The following is a 15,637-nucleotide window of genomic DNA, read 5'->3' on the forward strand; positions in this document are numbered from 1 at the left end:
ATAATGAATAAAATACAAACACAACATGCAATTGTGTAACATATTTACTTTTTATTGTTTAAAATAAATATTAATTTTAAAACTGTCAATGTCACTTTTAAAACTTTTAAAAGATGTCAGAGACATCAGGGTGATGATTAGTGTTAAAATAAATTGGCTGCCCACAGTACTGTATATTCTTCTACGAATGACCGTCTGTGCATGTACTGCTGATGTTTTCCTGCAGGGTAAACTCGGAGTTCCCGGATTACCTGGATATCCAGGACGCCAGGGACCGAAGGTACAGTATGTTCACTCCCAGACACTCTGTAAAGTGCACACATCTCCATAATGTCTGTGATGCAGCGTAGTAAATCGTGGCTTGTGCTGAGAACAGAGTGAGGTTTGGGACACGCCCATGATGGAGTGATGCTGGTGTGACGTTTGCGATGGCGCTGTGAGAGCTCATAACTCATACACAATCTCTCTCTCTCTCTCTCTGTATGTGTGTATCTTCCTGTATTACTTCAGATACATATAACACATGTTGGTTTGTATAATTGATATCTCCTTGCAGTCATGGCAACCTGCCCATTTCAGGGGATTAAATATTCATTTAAATCAGTGTGATCCCCTTGGACTTTTTAAATCATAAGCAGTAGGACTGAAATTTTATATCCATCTTTATAACACTGATAAAAGGTTTTAACATTTAATAGTTGGAATCGTTATATTTGAATTCTCAGAGCTATTACAGTACCCTTTTTAATTGGTTGGTTTAATCCAAAACCAGAAAACAGAGATTGTTAATTATGGAAAAATCAGGGATTAAAATAAATCCAACAAATTGATAGACTATAATTTTACATTATTAAAAAAAAATTCTATTATGTTTTTAAAAAAATATTTTAGATCATTGAGATGACTGCAAAAAAGAAAAAAAAGACAATTTAGCAAATACGGATTAGGAGTTAGTGATTAGGGATTATAATAAAGGTTAGGAATTACAATTAATTCTTCATGATTGGGAAATAGGTATTAGGGATGAAACATAAATGATTAAGTGATTATTGAGTAGACATTGGATGTTATCGATTAAGGTTAAGTGATTAAGGATTTGTGGTTTAGAGATTAAGGATTAGGGATTGGGGTTATAAATAATTTAGGGATTAGCAAATAGTGGTCCATCAAGGATTAGCAGTTGGTGTTCAGGATTTGTGTATAAGGGTTGGGAGATTGGGATTAGCAAATCAGGATAAAGTGTTAGGGATTAGTGACTAACATTTGGTGGGTTATGGATGAGAGATAAGGGATTAGTAGTCAGCGATTAGAGGTTAGGGATTAGCAATTGGGAATTAGAGATTAGAGATTAGGGATTGGTTAGTTAAGATTAGGAATGAGCAATTACGGGCTGGTAATAAATGAGTTGAGGTTAGGGATATGTAATTAGTGTTTCGGGATTAGGCATTGGTGAGTTAGGGTTAGTAATTAGGGATTAGGGACTAGGGATAGTTGAATTGTGCTTTTAGGGAGTAACAATTAAAGATTGGGGTTAGGCATTAATGACAGGTGATTATTATAAGGTTATAATTTAACTAGTGTGATAAAAATAATTTAATTAGGGATTAGTAAGCTGTGATTTGTGTGGTGTGTGTCTCTAGAGCTGTTTTACATTACAGAAATTGTAACAGGGCATTGATTGCTTTAGAAACAAACTTTGATCTTAAGCTTTTATTGAAATGATAAAAAATATATAATCAATTGAGTGTTTCCAAACTTATTCACTGGTAGCGTCTCAGTTTTTCATAAGAAAGCTTAAACTTTTCCACAAGGTAGTTAAGAACCCAATTTTAATAAAATAATAAAAAGCCTCTATCTTTTATGACCGCCGCATAGCGTTGCCAAGGTCCAGCTTTCATCAGCCAGCTCGTGTTTTTAATACCGAGAGAGAGAGAGAGAGATGAATGAGTGAAGAGCTTGTGGTTGTGTTTGAATTCCCATCATCCCCGCAGGCTGCAGAAGTCCACTTCAATTCACCACACCTCCAGACTTCTGCATTTCCATGAGCTGTCATTGCACAGAGTTTCACTGTTTATCACAGAGGTGGTGTTCAGACGCTGTTGATGTTGTTTCTGTAAAACATAGTGTGTGTGAGCTAAATCACAGTGGCGATGCGGTGTGTAAATAGAGGGGGCAGTAAAACACAGCACTGACTTGTTTTCTTTACTCCAAATAACGCTGGCGGGAACGGAGAGCCGGGGTAAGACCATCCTCGTTCAGTCAGTCACCGTGCATGCACAATCCTCACTTTTTGTCTCCTGTGTGTGTGTGTGAGTGTGAGAGAAAGTGTTTTTTAAAAAAAAATTCTTATATACTAGTGAGGACCGGGATAGAACTGTCTGCCAGTTTTGACCATGTGGTGACATTGATCTGGTCCACACAAGATAAACTGCGGCTACAAGAGCTCAAATGTTTCCTTGTCATTACTAAGGTTTAGGTTAGTGTTAAAGTTTAGCTGTAGCCTAGCATTATCTTGCGGCGTTAATGATTAGGTCCTCAGTGGGAGGTCCTCAGAATGATATTAATACAGAAATATGTGTGTAAGTGTGGCAACGCATGTTCGTTTCCGAACATTTAGTAGCCATAAGTAGTAACAGACTAGCAACTTGACACGCATTAGCCTAATACTTCTTACTTCAGAGACTCGCTAACCACAAATTCATACGTCAACAGGCAAAAATGTGAAAATGCACAAGCTAACTCAACTTAATGGCTTAGAATGAATCTATTCACAGTGTTTTTATACCACACATATACCGTTCTTATATTGAAAGCTACATTACTTTCTTTCATTACTTAATTATCATGTAGTTATAATGTAGTTTACATAAAAGATATAAGAAAGTTGTAGATTTATAGAGGGGGGGGGCATTACTGTGAGTGCCTGATACATAAACCATTTCACCAAATGATAGCAATGTAACAATGTTTTAAAAATCACAGTGCCCCCTGGTGGCCAGAGGCCCGTAAGCAACTCTGAATGACATTTATATAATTTCTTTTTCTTTTTTTTTTGTCATGTGATGTGATTAAAAAACGCATTCCCATAAGCTAATATTTACAATCACAGTTCTACAGTGTGAAATACTCGATTCTGATTGGTCAAATAAGGCACTCAAAAACGTGTTATTGCTATAACTGAATAGCGGGTGTGTTATTAGCGTCAACAAAGTTATGCTTGCATCAACTAACTTTTAGAGCTGTTTTTTAGGTTTGTCTGCACCTCACAGCATTGCACACAAACAAATATTAAAAAAGATTTAAATTTTTTTTTTTTACTATGTACAAATTCAAAAACTAAAATTAACTTGATATGTTTTTTTTCACTGTCGCTTTTAAACATTTATAGCAATTTGACTAGTAAAAGAAAAACAGGCTAAACTATATTATGCTAAAATATATTAGCTTAACTATTAGCTTAAATCTAATCTCTTATTTATTACGGTCATCATGGTTACACTTTAATATGATTATAGTATGAGGAGAAACCATGATATGATAAACAAATGGTCTCTCTGTTGGCCAATCAGAATCGTGTGTTTGTTCATGGTTTTTGATATAAATGTTTTTCTCTAGTTTAAAAGTCTACATTTTATGACGCTAATTATAACTAGTAATAGTTCATGCTTGTTCATTTGTGTTTCTGAGTCTCTCTTTGGTTACACCAGCCTCGTGTAATGTATGACGGGTAACAGTTTATTTTGCATAACCTTTTTTTGGTGTGTAATTGTATCAGTTGGATATAAATGATTATTCATCCCGCTCACTTCTCTGATCCTCAGGGCTCGACCGGATTCCCGGGATTCCCAGGAGCCAACGGAGAGAAAGGAGGCAGGGTAAGATGTGATTTGTGCATTAATATGTAGGCACGCACATGTACACACACACACACACTCAGGACTCATTGATTCCCATCATGGAGGGATTTGCAAAGAAAACACTGACGCCGATCGATGCTCGAGAACAAAAGATGCTGAATCACACAAACTAGAGGAAAATGTCGATCGGTGGTGAGGAAGTTGAAAGGTGAAGTGTTGTGCCTTGTTGGACACGGTCTGTGTTCGTTTATGCTAAATGCACACACACACAGGATCCACCAGCCAGTGTTTACACACAACAAGCTGATGGCGTGTGATTCGTGCCAGCACTCGGGCATTGCCATTGCAGATGCACCTGCTGTAGTGGAGCTAATTAAGATGTTTTTCACCTACTGAATTTAATTTGCTAAACAGCATTATCACCAAACCGAAAAATTTTAAACAAATCCCGAAACTACTTAGTAGTTATTCCACAGGAACTATACTTGACAGCTAACAGGAGTCACAAATTAAACCATGGCTGTTTTAGCTTAAATGCTAGCTGGATCCATGTTATTTTACCAGGCATGACACCTTATTCACAATGTTAACATTTGTTGATTATTAATTATTTACAAATAATATTAAAGGAGGTTAGACGCCAAAACTTCTCAAAAGAGGTTATTAGCTTGATAAAGTTGTCAAAGTAGGCTACTTTAAATGAACTAAAGGTAAGTGCTTATAGCTGAGTAGCCAAACACATTACAGAAGGTGACTAACTAAAGTAACCACAGATATTGTTAGCTTGCCAATGTTGTTTTATACATTTATTTCTGACTAGCTAAAGTTACCACAGGAAATACTTTCTAGCTAGCTAAAGTACTAACAGGTCATTCCAGGCTATTTTTAGCTAGGCAATGTTACATTATGAAGCTACTTTTAACTAGCTAAAGTTAAATTTCCAGCTAGCAAAAATTATTCCTTGTTATTTTTAGGTATCCAAAAAAATACCATAAAGTTATTTCTGAATCGCTAAAGTTATGATGGGAAATAAGTTTCAGCTAGCGAAAGTTATTTCAGTTTATTTTAGTTAGTCAGGAGTTTATTGCTAGCTACAGTAGCTAAAGTTATCTCAGAAGGTTAATGCTTGAATCAGGGCAGGGAGTTCTTTTTGGCTAGCTAGATAAAGTGGTTAACTAGAGCCCACTAATTATAGGAAGTCAGAAATTTATAGTAAATGAACTGGCTTTATTACACAATTTTTTACCTTGTTTTGGATTTTTTTTAAATCATCTTTGCCATTACTGTAAGGGATTTTCAGTCTTTAGTCAGTTCTCTTTGCTAAGACGCTACCAATGTGTCATCTTTTCTAACCTCATGAGAACACAAACACAAATTAAAATGTAAACTTACACGTAAAAAATGTGCTATTTCCACCAGTGATTTCCAAGCTTTAGACTCATCCGTCAATAATGTTAAATAATGAATTCATAAACATTTTAACAGAAGGCAAAATGCCACATAATGCAGTTGCAATCTGTTCAGGAATAGACAACAGGCGGCTAATGTCCTGAGTGTGTGTGTGTGTGTGTGTGTGTGTGTGTAAGAGAAAGAGAGAGAGAGAGAGAGAGTATGTGAGTGTGGATGCCAGCTTGGCATCTTCCTAGCCAAGCTCTTTGCCAGCATTATATCGAACCCCACCATTGATATTCTCCACACTCACTTCTCGGTTTTCTTTTTGAAAGGGTGTTGCAGGGAAACCCGGTCCAAGGGGACAGCGAGGTCCAACGGTAAGCTGTCTCTGCATGTCACTGTGCATAAAATGTATGTTTTTATTAGTATATATTTAAATTTAACTTGAAACACTAGTAACACCAGTGATTACAATCGCGGCATTAGTTCTGTATCTCGTAGAGCTGCTTTAATACAAAATCATTAAACACAAAAAAACAAACATTTCTGTTAAATGAGTTATGTGTATACTGTATGTCACATCACTGCAATGCCTCCATCACTGTGACTGGCAGACGTAAAGACCAGGCCTCATTTATTATCACTGATACACAGGCTTAAAACAGAGGACACACCTCTTTTATTGACACACACACACACACACACCTAGAGGCCATTCCTCTTCCAATAGGCCATACATCCTTTATTGACACTAATTCTTGCAGAGGCCACACCTCTTCCATCAGGCCACGCCGCATTTTCAGCACTAACAGATACTGTTGATACTAAAAGACACAGGGGCCACACCTCCTCTATTAGGCCACACCTCCTTTATTGACACTAACAGACACAGGGGCCACACCTCCTCTATTAGGCCACACCTCCTTTATTGACACTAACAGACACAGGGGCCACACCTCCTCTATTAGGCCACACCTCCTTTATTGACACTAACAGACACAGGGGCCACACCTCCTCTATTAGGCCACACCTCCTTTATTGACACTAACAGACACAGGGGCCACACCTCTTCATTGATACTAAGACACAGATGCCACACCTCTTTTTTGTCACTGACACACATAAGGGATTGTTAAGTGTACTGTATGTGTTTATATAATGTGTTATATAGTTATATAGTGTGTTGTGTTATGTTATTAAGAACATACAGTAACATGTTATCTTATAATTGTGAATGTGTTTGTGTGTCCTGGCGTCAGGGTCCACGGGGTGCTCGGGGTGCCAGAGGTCCTACTGGAAAGCCAGGTCCTAAGGTAACAGCACAATACTTTCTTGCTTCTTGTTTATTAACATTTTTTTCGCATAATATGTATTCTAAATGCATCTATCTCTCTCTTTCTCTCCCTCTCTTTCTCTCTTTGTTTATCTTCCTCTCTCTTTCAGGGTACAGCGGGCAATGATGGTCCACCTGGCCCGCCTGGAGAGAGAGTAAGTGCTACCCATAATGCCCTGCGGCACTGTCTACACTTTAGCATTGCACATACAGTAGGTCAGAACCGAACATCTATTATCGTCCTCCAGAAGTGCCTGTTGCAGACTTATAAAGGGATTTATTTTGTACAGAATCCAGCTCATTTCATATTCAGAGAAATATCCCATCCTCTGTTTCCTTTGCTACTTGTTTATGGAATACCACCCTGCACCGGTGCATGGATATTCTTTTGCAAATACTGTAAGAAATAATGATGAAAATACTAACCAATTCCCTGAAAAGGATTTCCGATTTTTTCAACTGAACAGAAAAAAGTTTCACCAACTACAACTAGCACCAAATTCATGATGGTTGCTGTTGTAGCGGTTGAATTTAGGATAACACTGTCGCTAGGCAACTGAAAAATCTGCAATCAAATGCAAATTGATGCTAAGCTAATGTGTAGTTTTGAATAGTTAGCCTGATACATCAGAAATGGAAGTTTTCCCAAAACTTACCAATTATAAATAGATAATAATAATAATAATAATAATAATAATAGGCAAAGAACCAGTGTCAATATAAAAGTAAAGTTTAAATGTAACATTTCATAATGTTCTCTACTTTATTCCTCTTTGTTTTACGCCTTTCCTGTTCTTCTGATGTTTTTAATGTCTTTTTTTTTTTTTTTAAATCCGCATCATCCAATAAACACAAGCTGATTTGTAATATTGTGTTAGACTTACCCTTCTGAAGTAGGTGCTAATCGTTTGTGTATAATCAGCCCCAGCTTCTTGCCGGCAAATTGTGAACGTTGCGTGAAACACAACCGGAGACGGCAAATCATGCGAGTGACACGCCGCATGTCCTGTTAATTAAGATGCGCATCTTTATTGCAGCGCATGTCAAATTTGCATCTCATCTGCATGTTTAAACGATACATAATGAAGTGTCGACGTGTAGCATGTAGACGTGTAGACGGTCATGTGGTAGCTACACTTTTTAAAATCATGTCAGGTTACGATAGAATGGAGTTTTAACCTCATTTATCACGCCAGATTCGGCTCATTAGCTAATCACCGCAGTGCTAATGAGTCAATTTGTGTGTGTTCGAGCTGAGATAACATTAAACTCTCCTGACACGCCTGTTTTAAACGATCTAACACACCGGTTACATTTAAAGCTCTGGCTCGAGCATGATTAACATTATACGTCAAAAATAATAATAATAGTGTGTATTCTTTATGGTAATTATCTGAAATGTTTGTTTAAAGGGACCTCAAGGACCTCAGGGCCCCGTCGGGTTCCCAGGACCGAAGGGTCCCCCTGTAAGTACCGCTATATTCCCATATCATTGTGTACTAATGATGCAGTTCTGTTCAGTACTACACTATAATGTGGTGTATATTAAATAACTCATGTGTGTATATCTGTGTGTGTGTGTGTCATCCTTAGGGACCACCTGGAAAGGACGGGTTGCCCGGACACCCTGGCCAGCGGGGTGAGACGGTGAGTTTCTCTTTGCGCGCTAGATATTTGGGAGCTGGTGCTCGTTGGGCTGTCCGGCGAGGCGCTCGGGTCTGACAGACACCTCCGGCCGGGTGGGGGAGCACGGCGACGCTCATTATTCTGTCCCCTTCATGTCGATATCGTCTCTAACACCTGGAGGGCCGTGTCTCTGAGAGCCGCCGCGCTTTAGCGGAGCCTCGGCACCCAGAATGACCTCCAGCTCCGCTCACACACTCTGACACACACTCACACACATATGCTTTCACTCACACTCTCTAATGCCAGGATTTATTTTCAGAAGGTGCATTAATAAGAGGCTGATGGTGCCAGCTGGCATCCGGGAGCTCGTTTGTCACTTTAAAGAGCGACTGTTCAGCTCCGAGAGCTCTGCACGTGTAACCTTTGGTGTTTTAACAGCTCTCACACACCTGGCACGACTTATCACTTAATGATAAAGTCATATCGGGGTGTCAGAGCGGGCGAAACACTAAATGCTGCACAGGTAGAAATGGGACGTTTAAAAGTGTACAGCGACAAGACTGTCCATATGCTAGTTTACTGCTTACTGTATGCTAGCTCGCTAACTGATAAATGTTTTAATATGACTTGTAAATATATGCAAGGCTTAAATATGATTGTTAATCATTAAATCGTTGTTTTAGGCTTAACAGGTATTTAATTATCCAATCACATGCCTCCCAGCTTCCTAATCATTTATACTGGAAATGAAATGATGTTTACGACTTCATAATCTGTTCCCTAAAATTGATGAAACTGAAAATTTATTCTTTATTGTTTGTGTAAAACTACCTAGGTGGCGCTGTTGTTGTTTGTATTTACTGTATAGACAGTTAACAGTAAACAAGTGTTGGTTTATAACAACGCTCCTCAAAGCCAAACATTATTTTTTATTGTTAGTGATCAAACACAAGTGCTATTGTCAGTCACAATTCCAGGAGAGGTTTGGATTCTTGGCTGTTTTAGGGAAAAAACAAACAAACATTGAAACAGTTACTGTAACATCTTCCAGTGTTTGTTTATTGATGCTGCAGATGGAATATGCTGGAGGTCTCGGTTTAACACACTGCCTCTTAATAAGCTTCATTAGGATGCGGTACCTGATTTATAGGCGGATTCGGGATAGTAAAGCATCCAGGGTTCGAGTCTCGGTGCAGCCTGTAAATATAACGGCCGGTTTAATTAAGACTGTAAAACACCAAGACATATATTAAAGTTATACATTCATTCCTGAAAGCTCCAGTCTGGATGTACTGTAGCAAATCTCACCAGGTCATTTGTATATTTATTGAGTAATTAGGTTTGTTTGTTAAATGATCACAATCAAGTATAAGTGTTAATTTTCAAGTATAAAAATGAAGATCCTTTATTCTTGATCGAATGTACAGGGGATTGATTATGCAGAGGATCAAAGGCTGTTGGCAACTCTCAGAACTGTGTTCTGTTATTCTGCACAAAGAAAAAAATCCTGCTTTGAGTTGAACGCCTCTCGGATTACCTGTGTGTTAGTTTCTCCCTAACGTCTAGAGCCTAATAGATGTTTAATATTTAGCAAAAATTTCTTAGTACCCCAGACGTTCTTTGTATAATTAATAGTGATGCACCAATACCACCAATACTCGCCAGACCGAGTATGTACAGTAAGTTCACTCGTTTGAGTACCCACTGATATTGAGTACTGATAGCAGTACCTGGCGTTGTCCCAGAGCTCACCATGAACAGAACCTTTTCAGAATGCCTCACGTCTGAAGCATATCATCCAACCCACCTGCGACTGCTTAACCAGTGTGTGAACCCTGAAACTGCTCTGCATGTAGAACAGTAAACGCTCAGTGGAGTAGAACTCCTCATTAATCACTGCACAGTTAAACTGATGAGAGACATTGCGCTGACACGGCTACACCTAATATCATTGATGAGGCTGAAGGCTGAAACGTCCTGCAACAGGCTGCAGATGTACTTCTTCACAAAGTCAAGCAACTTTAGTAGAACTTCCCATTGGGTTTTTATTCTTTTGCAATATAACCTTCGAGGATGCGGCTTCTCCGTTGTGGAATTCTGCAAAAAAATTACATCTAAGCAAGTGAAATATTCCTGATTCTAGGCGAACCTATTTGTAATTTTTTTTTTTTTATAAGATTACGACAAACCAACTATATTATTATTAACATTATTTTTAGACAAATTCTACAAAAATAATTGAATTGGAATTTCTGGTTCTATTGGTAGATAATCTGGCTTCTTTCAAGAAACAAATTCCTAAAACTAACAAAATTATCTGGCAACAGAACAAGACATTTTCAATTTTAGTAATGTTCGAAGAGAAATAAGGTTAATAATCTTGAAATGTGGTTTGTTTTATTGTTATTTTAATGAAGTGTAGATAAATTCAACTGTATTCAGGATAATTTCACTTGCTGAGACATAATTATATACAGTGTAGAACCTGTTAAAGATCTGTCTCAGAATGTTTAGGTATAATATTCACAAATATTCAGAACTAAACTAAATGTAAATAATGAATGCACTCATTATTATTATTATTATTATTATTAGAGTCATGATAACACTGCACATGATTTATCCGTCCCATCTGAGCTGCTCAGGGTGAACAGTGTTGTTTAATAAGTTATGAGACATGGCAATGTTAAGTATAAAAATTAACACACACACACACACACAAAAAAAAAAAAAAAAAACTAAATTATATTGTAAAAATTATTGGGAGTTATTGTCTACCTTTGACTTATTTATTTATTTATTTATTTATTCATTTTCTTAGTTATTTATTTTTATTACCATTTAATCTTTTTTACATAATAATCCAAGTTGTTATATATACTAAATAACATTATTAATCCAAGTGCAAATAATCTATTTATTTTTTTTATAAAAAATCCTGATTTGCACCTTTAACATTTTTTTAAGTCTAGCTAATGCAAGTAGATCAATGTTGCGCCAAACAGATTCTTCAAGATAGTTACTGAAACACTTTTTCTGTTTCTGAAACACATTTTTTCTGTGTCGTAGCTTTTAGTCGTCTTTAGCTTACAGTTTTCCCTGCTAGCATTAAACATTGCTATCATACATTAGTCTTCCACAATGTTGTGTAATAGAATGCTACTTGCATTAGCCACATTTGCTGTTTCACTCCTGCTCGTTTTGCTAATCTGTCTGTAAAATTTCGCGGAATGACGGAAACCTGCACGGTATATCATCTGATTTCTCAGAACTTATTTATCTGCATCCGATTTCTAATTTCCGTCTGATTGTACGGTTTGATCGATTGCCGCATCCTTGGTCATGCTAACTCTCCTATTACAGCTGAGCCTGAGGGTCATGTGACTGGCCCCAGGGTCATGTGATTGCTTCCTCTTCGCAGTAATCAAGCAGAGTTCTGATTTCTGATCCCTGAGTTCTTATGCACGTGATTATGAATCTCAAATCAGAACGCGCGACTCGGACATGAGGCGGCCGTCAGTAAGTAAATAAATGCTCACGTAGCATTTATTCGGACAAAACGTTCACAGTGTTGCTTTTGTCTGGGATTTTTTTTCCTGATTTTTTTTTTTTTCCAAACCAGGCTGTTAAAGCTAACAAATAAAGCAAGAAGTGATCATGTAATAATTTTGCAGCTGATCTTGACGCACACTGAACACACTCTGTTGAAGTCCTGCATGCGCTTGATCAGCATTATGTCCCCTGACGCTCCTTTTAATCGCTGTTCGGTTTAAAGGTGAATCGTATACAGACGTACAGTCCCACACTTTAATATTGTGTGTAATATTCTGCACTCGTTCACAGGGTTTCCAAGGAAAAACAGGTCCCCCCGGCCCTGGAGGAGTCGTCGGCCCTCAGGTAGAGTTTAACCTCCTTCTGGGTGTTCTTAAACACACGGCGATTTTACAGATGTGAAAGGAGGGAAGGAAGGTGGGAAAAGAAAGACAAAGAAAGAACAAAAAATAAGAAAGAAAAAAATGTTTAATACAAAGAAAGTGAAACAGAAAGGAATTAAAAAGAAAAGGATTAATGCAGTGAATTTTAAATATTAAATAGAAAAGAAAGAAAGTAGGAAAGATACTAACTGTAAGAAAGTGAGAGAGAGAGATTGAGAGAGAAGTGAGAGAAATATGAAAGAGACGTTGAGAAAGAGATTGTGGGTTTTAATCATCTACCGATGCTCTGGCTCACAGGGTCCAACTGGAGAGACCGGTCCAGTCGGAGAGAGAGGACACCCCGGACCCCCAGGACCTCCTGGAGAGCAGGGTCTTCCAGGTGCAGGAGGGAAGGAAGGCTCAAAGGTGAAATTCCTGTCTCCATGACAACCTGCGCTCAAAACAAACAGGACGTTGTCTGGCACTGTGTGATGTTCTGAGAGATACATCAGTAACATCAGATTATTCCTGATCTGTTTGTGTGTGTGTGTGTGTGTTCTGTAGGGAGACCCAGGTCCTCCAGGTCCTTCTGGGAAAGATGGACCACCTGGACTGAGAGGGTTCCCTGGAGAGCGAGGACTTCCTGGATCACTGGTAAGCTCATACACACAAACTCTTTCTCTCACTCTCTCTCATACACACACTCACACACACATGCAGTTTAAATTTGTGCTAGTTCATTAGCGCGGCTGCGCTCCACTATAGCAGTACTACTCTCAGAGGACACATTACCAATTAACAAAACACACCAATTAGTGTGTGTGTGTGTGTGTGTGTGTGTGTGTGTGTGTGTGTGTGTGTGTGTATGTATGTGTGCACTGAGGTGTGTAGCACTATATGCATTATGCTAATCTGAGGAGAGTTTTGCTTTGTTTATATTATGTAAATAAATTAATTCTGAAATTAAGGAGGACGCTGAAAATAACAGAGAACCTCAAGGTCATCGTGTGTGTGTGCGTGTGTGTGTGTGTGTGTGTGTGTGTGTGGAGTGATTGTTCCCCAGTGGTGCAATTCACTTTCACTCAACTCTGGTCATTACTGAGAACAGCCTGAGCACACACACACACACACACACACACAGACCTGTTTTTTGACACAGCTAAGTGGTTATATTTAGCCCCGCCCACAAACTCCATAAATGAGCTGCAAATATCAAAATGGGGTTTGAATGTTGAGCACCTCGAAAGCTCAGTGTGTGCTAAATTAGCTACAGACACACACACACACACGCTTTCTGTTTTACAGGGTGCCATTACTTTTGTTTTAATCGACAGTTGTTCTTAATTTATAGATAGATTTATTAGTTAATTATCCAATCAGGCGAAGTTGCTATTAGTGAGTTTCCTTATACACACATTTCTCAATAAATGGGTTTGTATATAGTGTGATAAACGAGACCCAACATCTCTCTCTCTCTCTCTCTCTGTCTCTCTCTATTTCTTTCTCTGTCTCTCTCTGTAGGGTGCAGCTGGACTGAAAGGAGCTGAGGGTCCTCAGGGTCCCCCTGGTCCTGTGGTAAGTTTTCATTTCCCATCAAGCATCATTCTCACTGTCATGTCCGGCTTAACATCCCTCCATCACTCCATTTCAACACTTCTCAATACTTCAAAAGTGGAAAGAAGGAAAAAAAAGAAAGAAGAAAAAAAAACAATGCAAAAGAAAGAAAATAAGAAAAAAAATAAAAGAAGGAAATTAAAAGTAAATAAATAAAATAAAAGAAAAAGGAATAAACATTAAAAACAAAGAAAGAAAGTAAGAAAGAAATCAAATGCAGAAGGAAAACAAGAAAGAAAAAGAAAAAGAAAGACAATGGTGAATTGAAAAAAGTAAGGAAAAATTATAAACATTAGGTGGAAAATCAGAAAAACAAAAAGATAAAAGAAAGAGGAAAAAAACATTTTAAACATTAAATCCAAAAAGTAAAACAGGAACAAAAAGTGATGAAAAGAAAGTTTAAGTGCCAAAACTCCATCTCTCTCTCAATCCATCTCTAAACTCCTTCATCCACTCCTTTACTTCAACTTTCCACTCTGCCATCACTCCACCACTATCCTCCATCTCTTCATCTCTTAATCCCTCTCTCTTTATTTTTCTCTGCCGATATGATTCCATCTGTCCAGCTTAGCCTCATTTCATCCCTTTACTCTTGTATCCTTCTATCCCATTTTCTCCAACACACCACTATCACTTCACATCCCATTTCCATCCTACTCACTATCCATCCACATTTCCATCTGTGTATTCCACTACTTCTTTATCTCTTCACTGCCCTGTCTCTTCATGTCTTCTCTTCTCCATCATTTCACCCACCCTTCGTGAAGACCATCCCATCCTCTTTCCCTCCATCTTCATCCTCTCTCTCTATTTCAATTTTTTCATACCTTCATGTTTATATTTCTTTATTCCTCCATTCTTTTATTTTTACTTTCCTTCATCCCTCTATTAATGCACCTAGCCTCCAGCCTCCCATCCTATGATCTATTGTTCCATCATTCCATTTTACTCCACTCTTCTGTTGCTCCAGCCTTCCATCTCTTTATCTCAATTCCTGCTGGAATTGAGATACACAGAGGCCACCGATCCACTTAGCCTCATATGCCCTGTACAGTGTGTGTGTGTGTGTGTGTGTGTGTGTGTGTGTGTGTGTGTTTCAGTTGCTTACATGGTGGAGTTCAACACTGCTAGTAGTTTCCACTAGAGGACACTTTTTATCTTTCGGAAAAACAATTATTAAGCTGATTGTAAGAATCGGAATCCAGAGCTGTGACATGAATTTGACACAGAAATTATATTAAAAAAATTTAACCTGATATTTAAGTGATGATATGTCAATCTATTAAAATATATTTATTTAAATTCGATTGTTGTTTTAATGTTCAGAACATCTCTTATTTGACGAGATTTCAGATAAAAAAAAAAAGGATTTAGTCTTGCTGCTTCAGTAGAGGAGTTCCTCAGGGCTCAGTTCTGAGTCCGGATTTATTGTCAAATTTAGGTTTAGTTCAGATATGTGTATAATCAGTTCCGAAGTAAACTGATTCAGTGATGCATTATGGGTATTTGTAGACCTGTTTATAATGGTACAAAAAACAAGGAATGAAAAAAGTCTAAAAGAACAGAGTTAAGAAGAAGCAAACAATGACAATTGGCAAGACTTTGCAAAGGACAGGCAGGCCGAGAGAATATAAGGAATTACTGATAAAAAAAAACAACAAAAATAGCAGAAAGTAAAGACACAGTACAGATGAAAAAAAAAGAAAAAGAAGATTTAAACGAAACCAAGTTACACTGAGTGACAAGGAGATTTCTAGTAATAAAGATAATCACAAATTCCTGTAATTTTACACTGCAGTCTGTCGGATTTGATGGACTGCGCGCATTAGGTTAATGGGAAGCTGAATTGGAAAGACGTCCTGTCCGCAGGTGACGTGTTCGCCTATAAAGCCGAGGAAGAT

General features: G+C 38.0%; 1 protein-coding gene across 4 annotated transcripts in view; it reads left to right on the forward strand.

Annotated features, from left to right (window-relative positions):
* col11a1a (collagen, type XI, alpha 1a) overlaps nucleotides 1-15,637 on the forward strand; it is a 97,873-nt gene that overhangs the window by 55,323 nt on the left and 26,913 nt on the right. For all 4 annotated transcript variants that reach the window (XM_053494018.1, XM_053494016.1, XM_053494019.1 and 1 more), the window contains 11 exons: nucleotides 227-280; nucleotides 3,822-3,875; nucleotides 5,582-5,626; nucleotides 6,509-6,562; nucleotides 6,693-6,737; nucleotides 7,995-8,048; nucleotides 8,176-8,229; nucleotides 12,052-12,105; nucleotides 12,441-12,548; nucleotides 12,687-12,776; nucleotides 13,644-13,697. In XM_053494018.1, coding sequence (XP_053349993.1) covers nucleotides 227-280; nucleotides 3,822-3,875; nucleotides 5,582-5,626; nucleotides 6,509-6,562; nucleotides 6,693-6,737; nucleotides 7,995-8,048; nucleotides 8,176-8,229; nucleotides 12,052-12,105; nucleotides 12,441-12,548; nucleotides 12,687-12,776; nucleotides 13,644-13,697 — 666 coding nt within the window. The remainder of the gene's footprint in view (nucleotides 1-226; nucleotides 281-3,821; nucleotides 3,876-5,581; nucleotides 5,627-6,508; nucleotides 6,563-6,692; nucleotides 6,738-7,994; nucleotides 8,049-8,175; nucleotides 8,230-12,051; nucleotides 12,106-12,440; nucleotides 12,549-12,686; nucleotides 12,777-13,643; nucleotides 13,698-15,637) is intronic.

The sequence above is a fragment of the Clarias gariepinus genome, chromosome 4, assembly GCF_024256425.1.
Source record: "Clarias gariepinus isolate MV-2021 ecotype Netherlands chromosome 4, CGAR_prim_01v2, whole genome shotgun sequence".
Lineage (NCBI taxonomy): Eukaryota > Metazoa > Chordata > Actinopteri > Siluriformes > Clariidae > Clarias > Clarias gariepinus.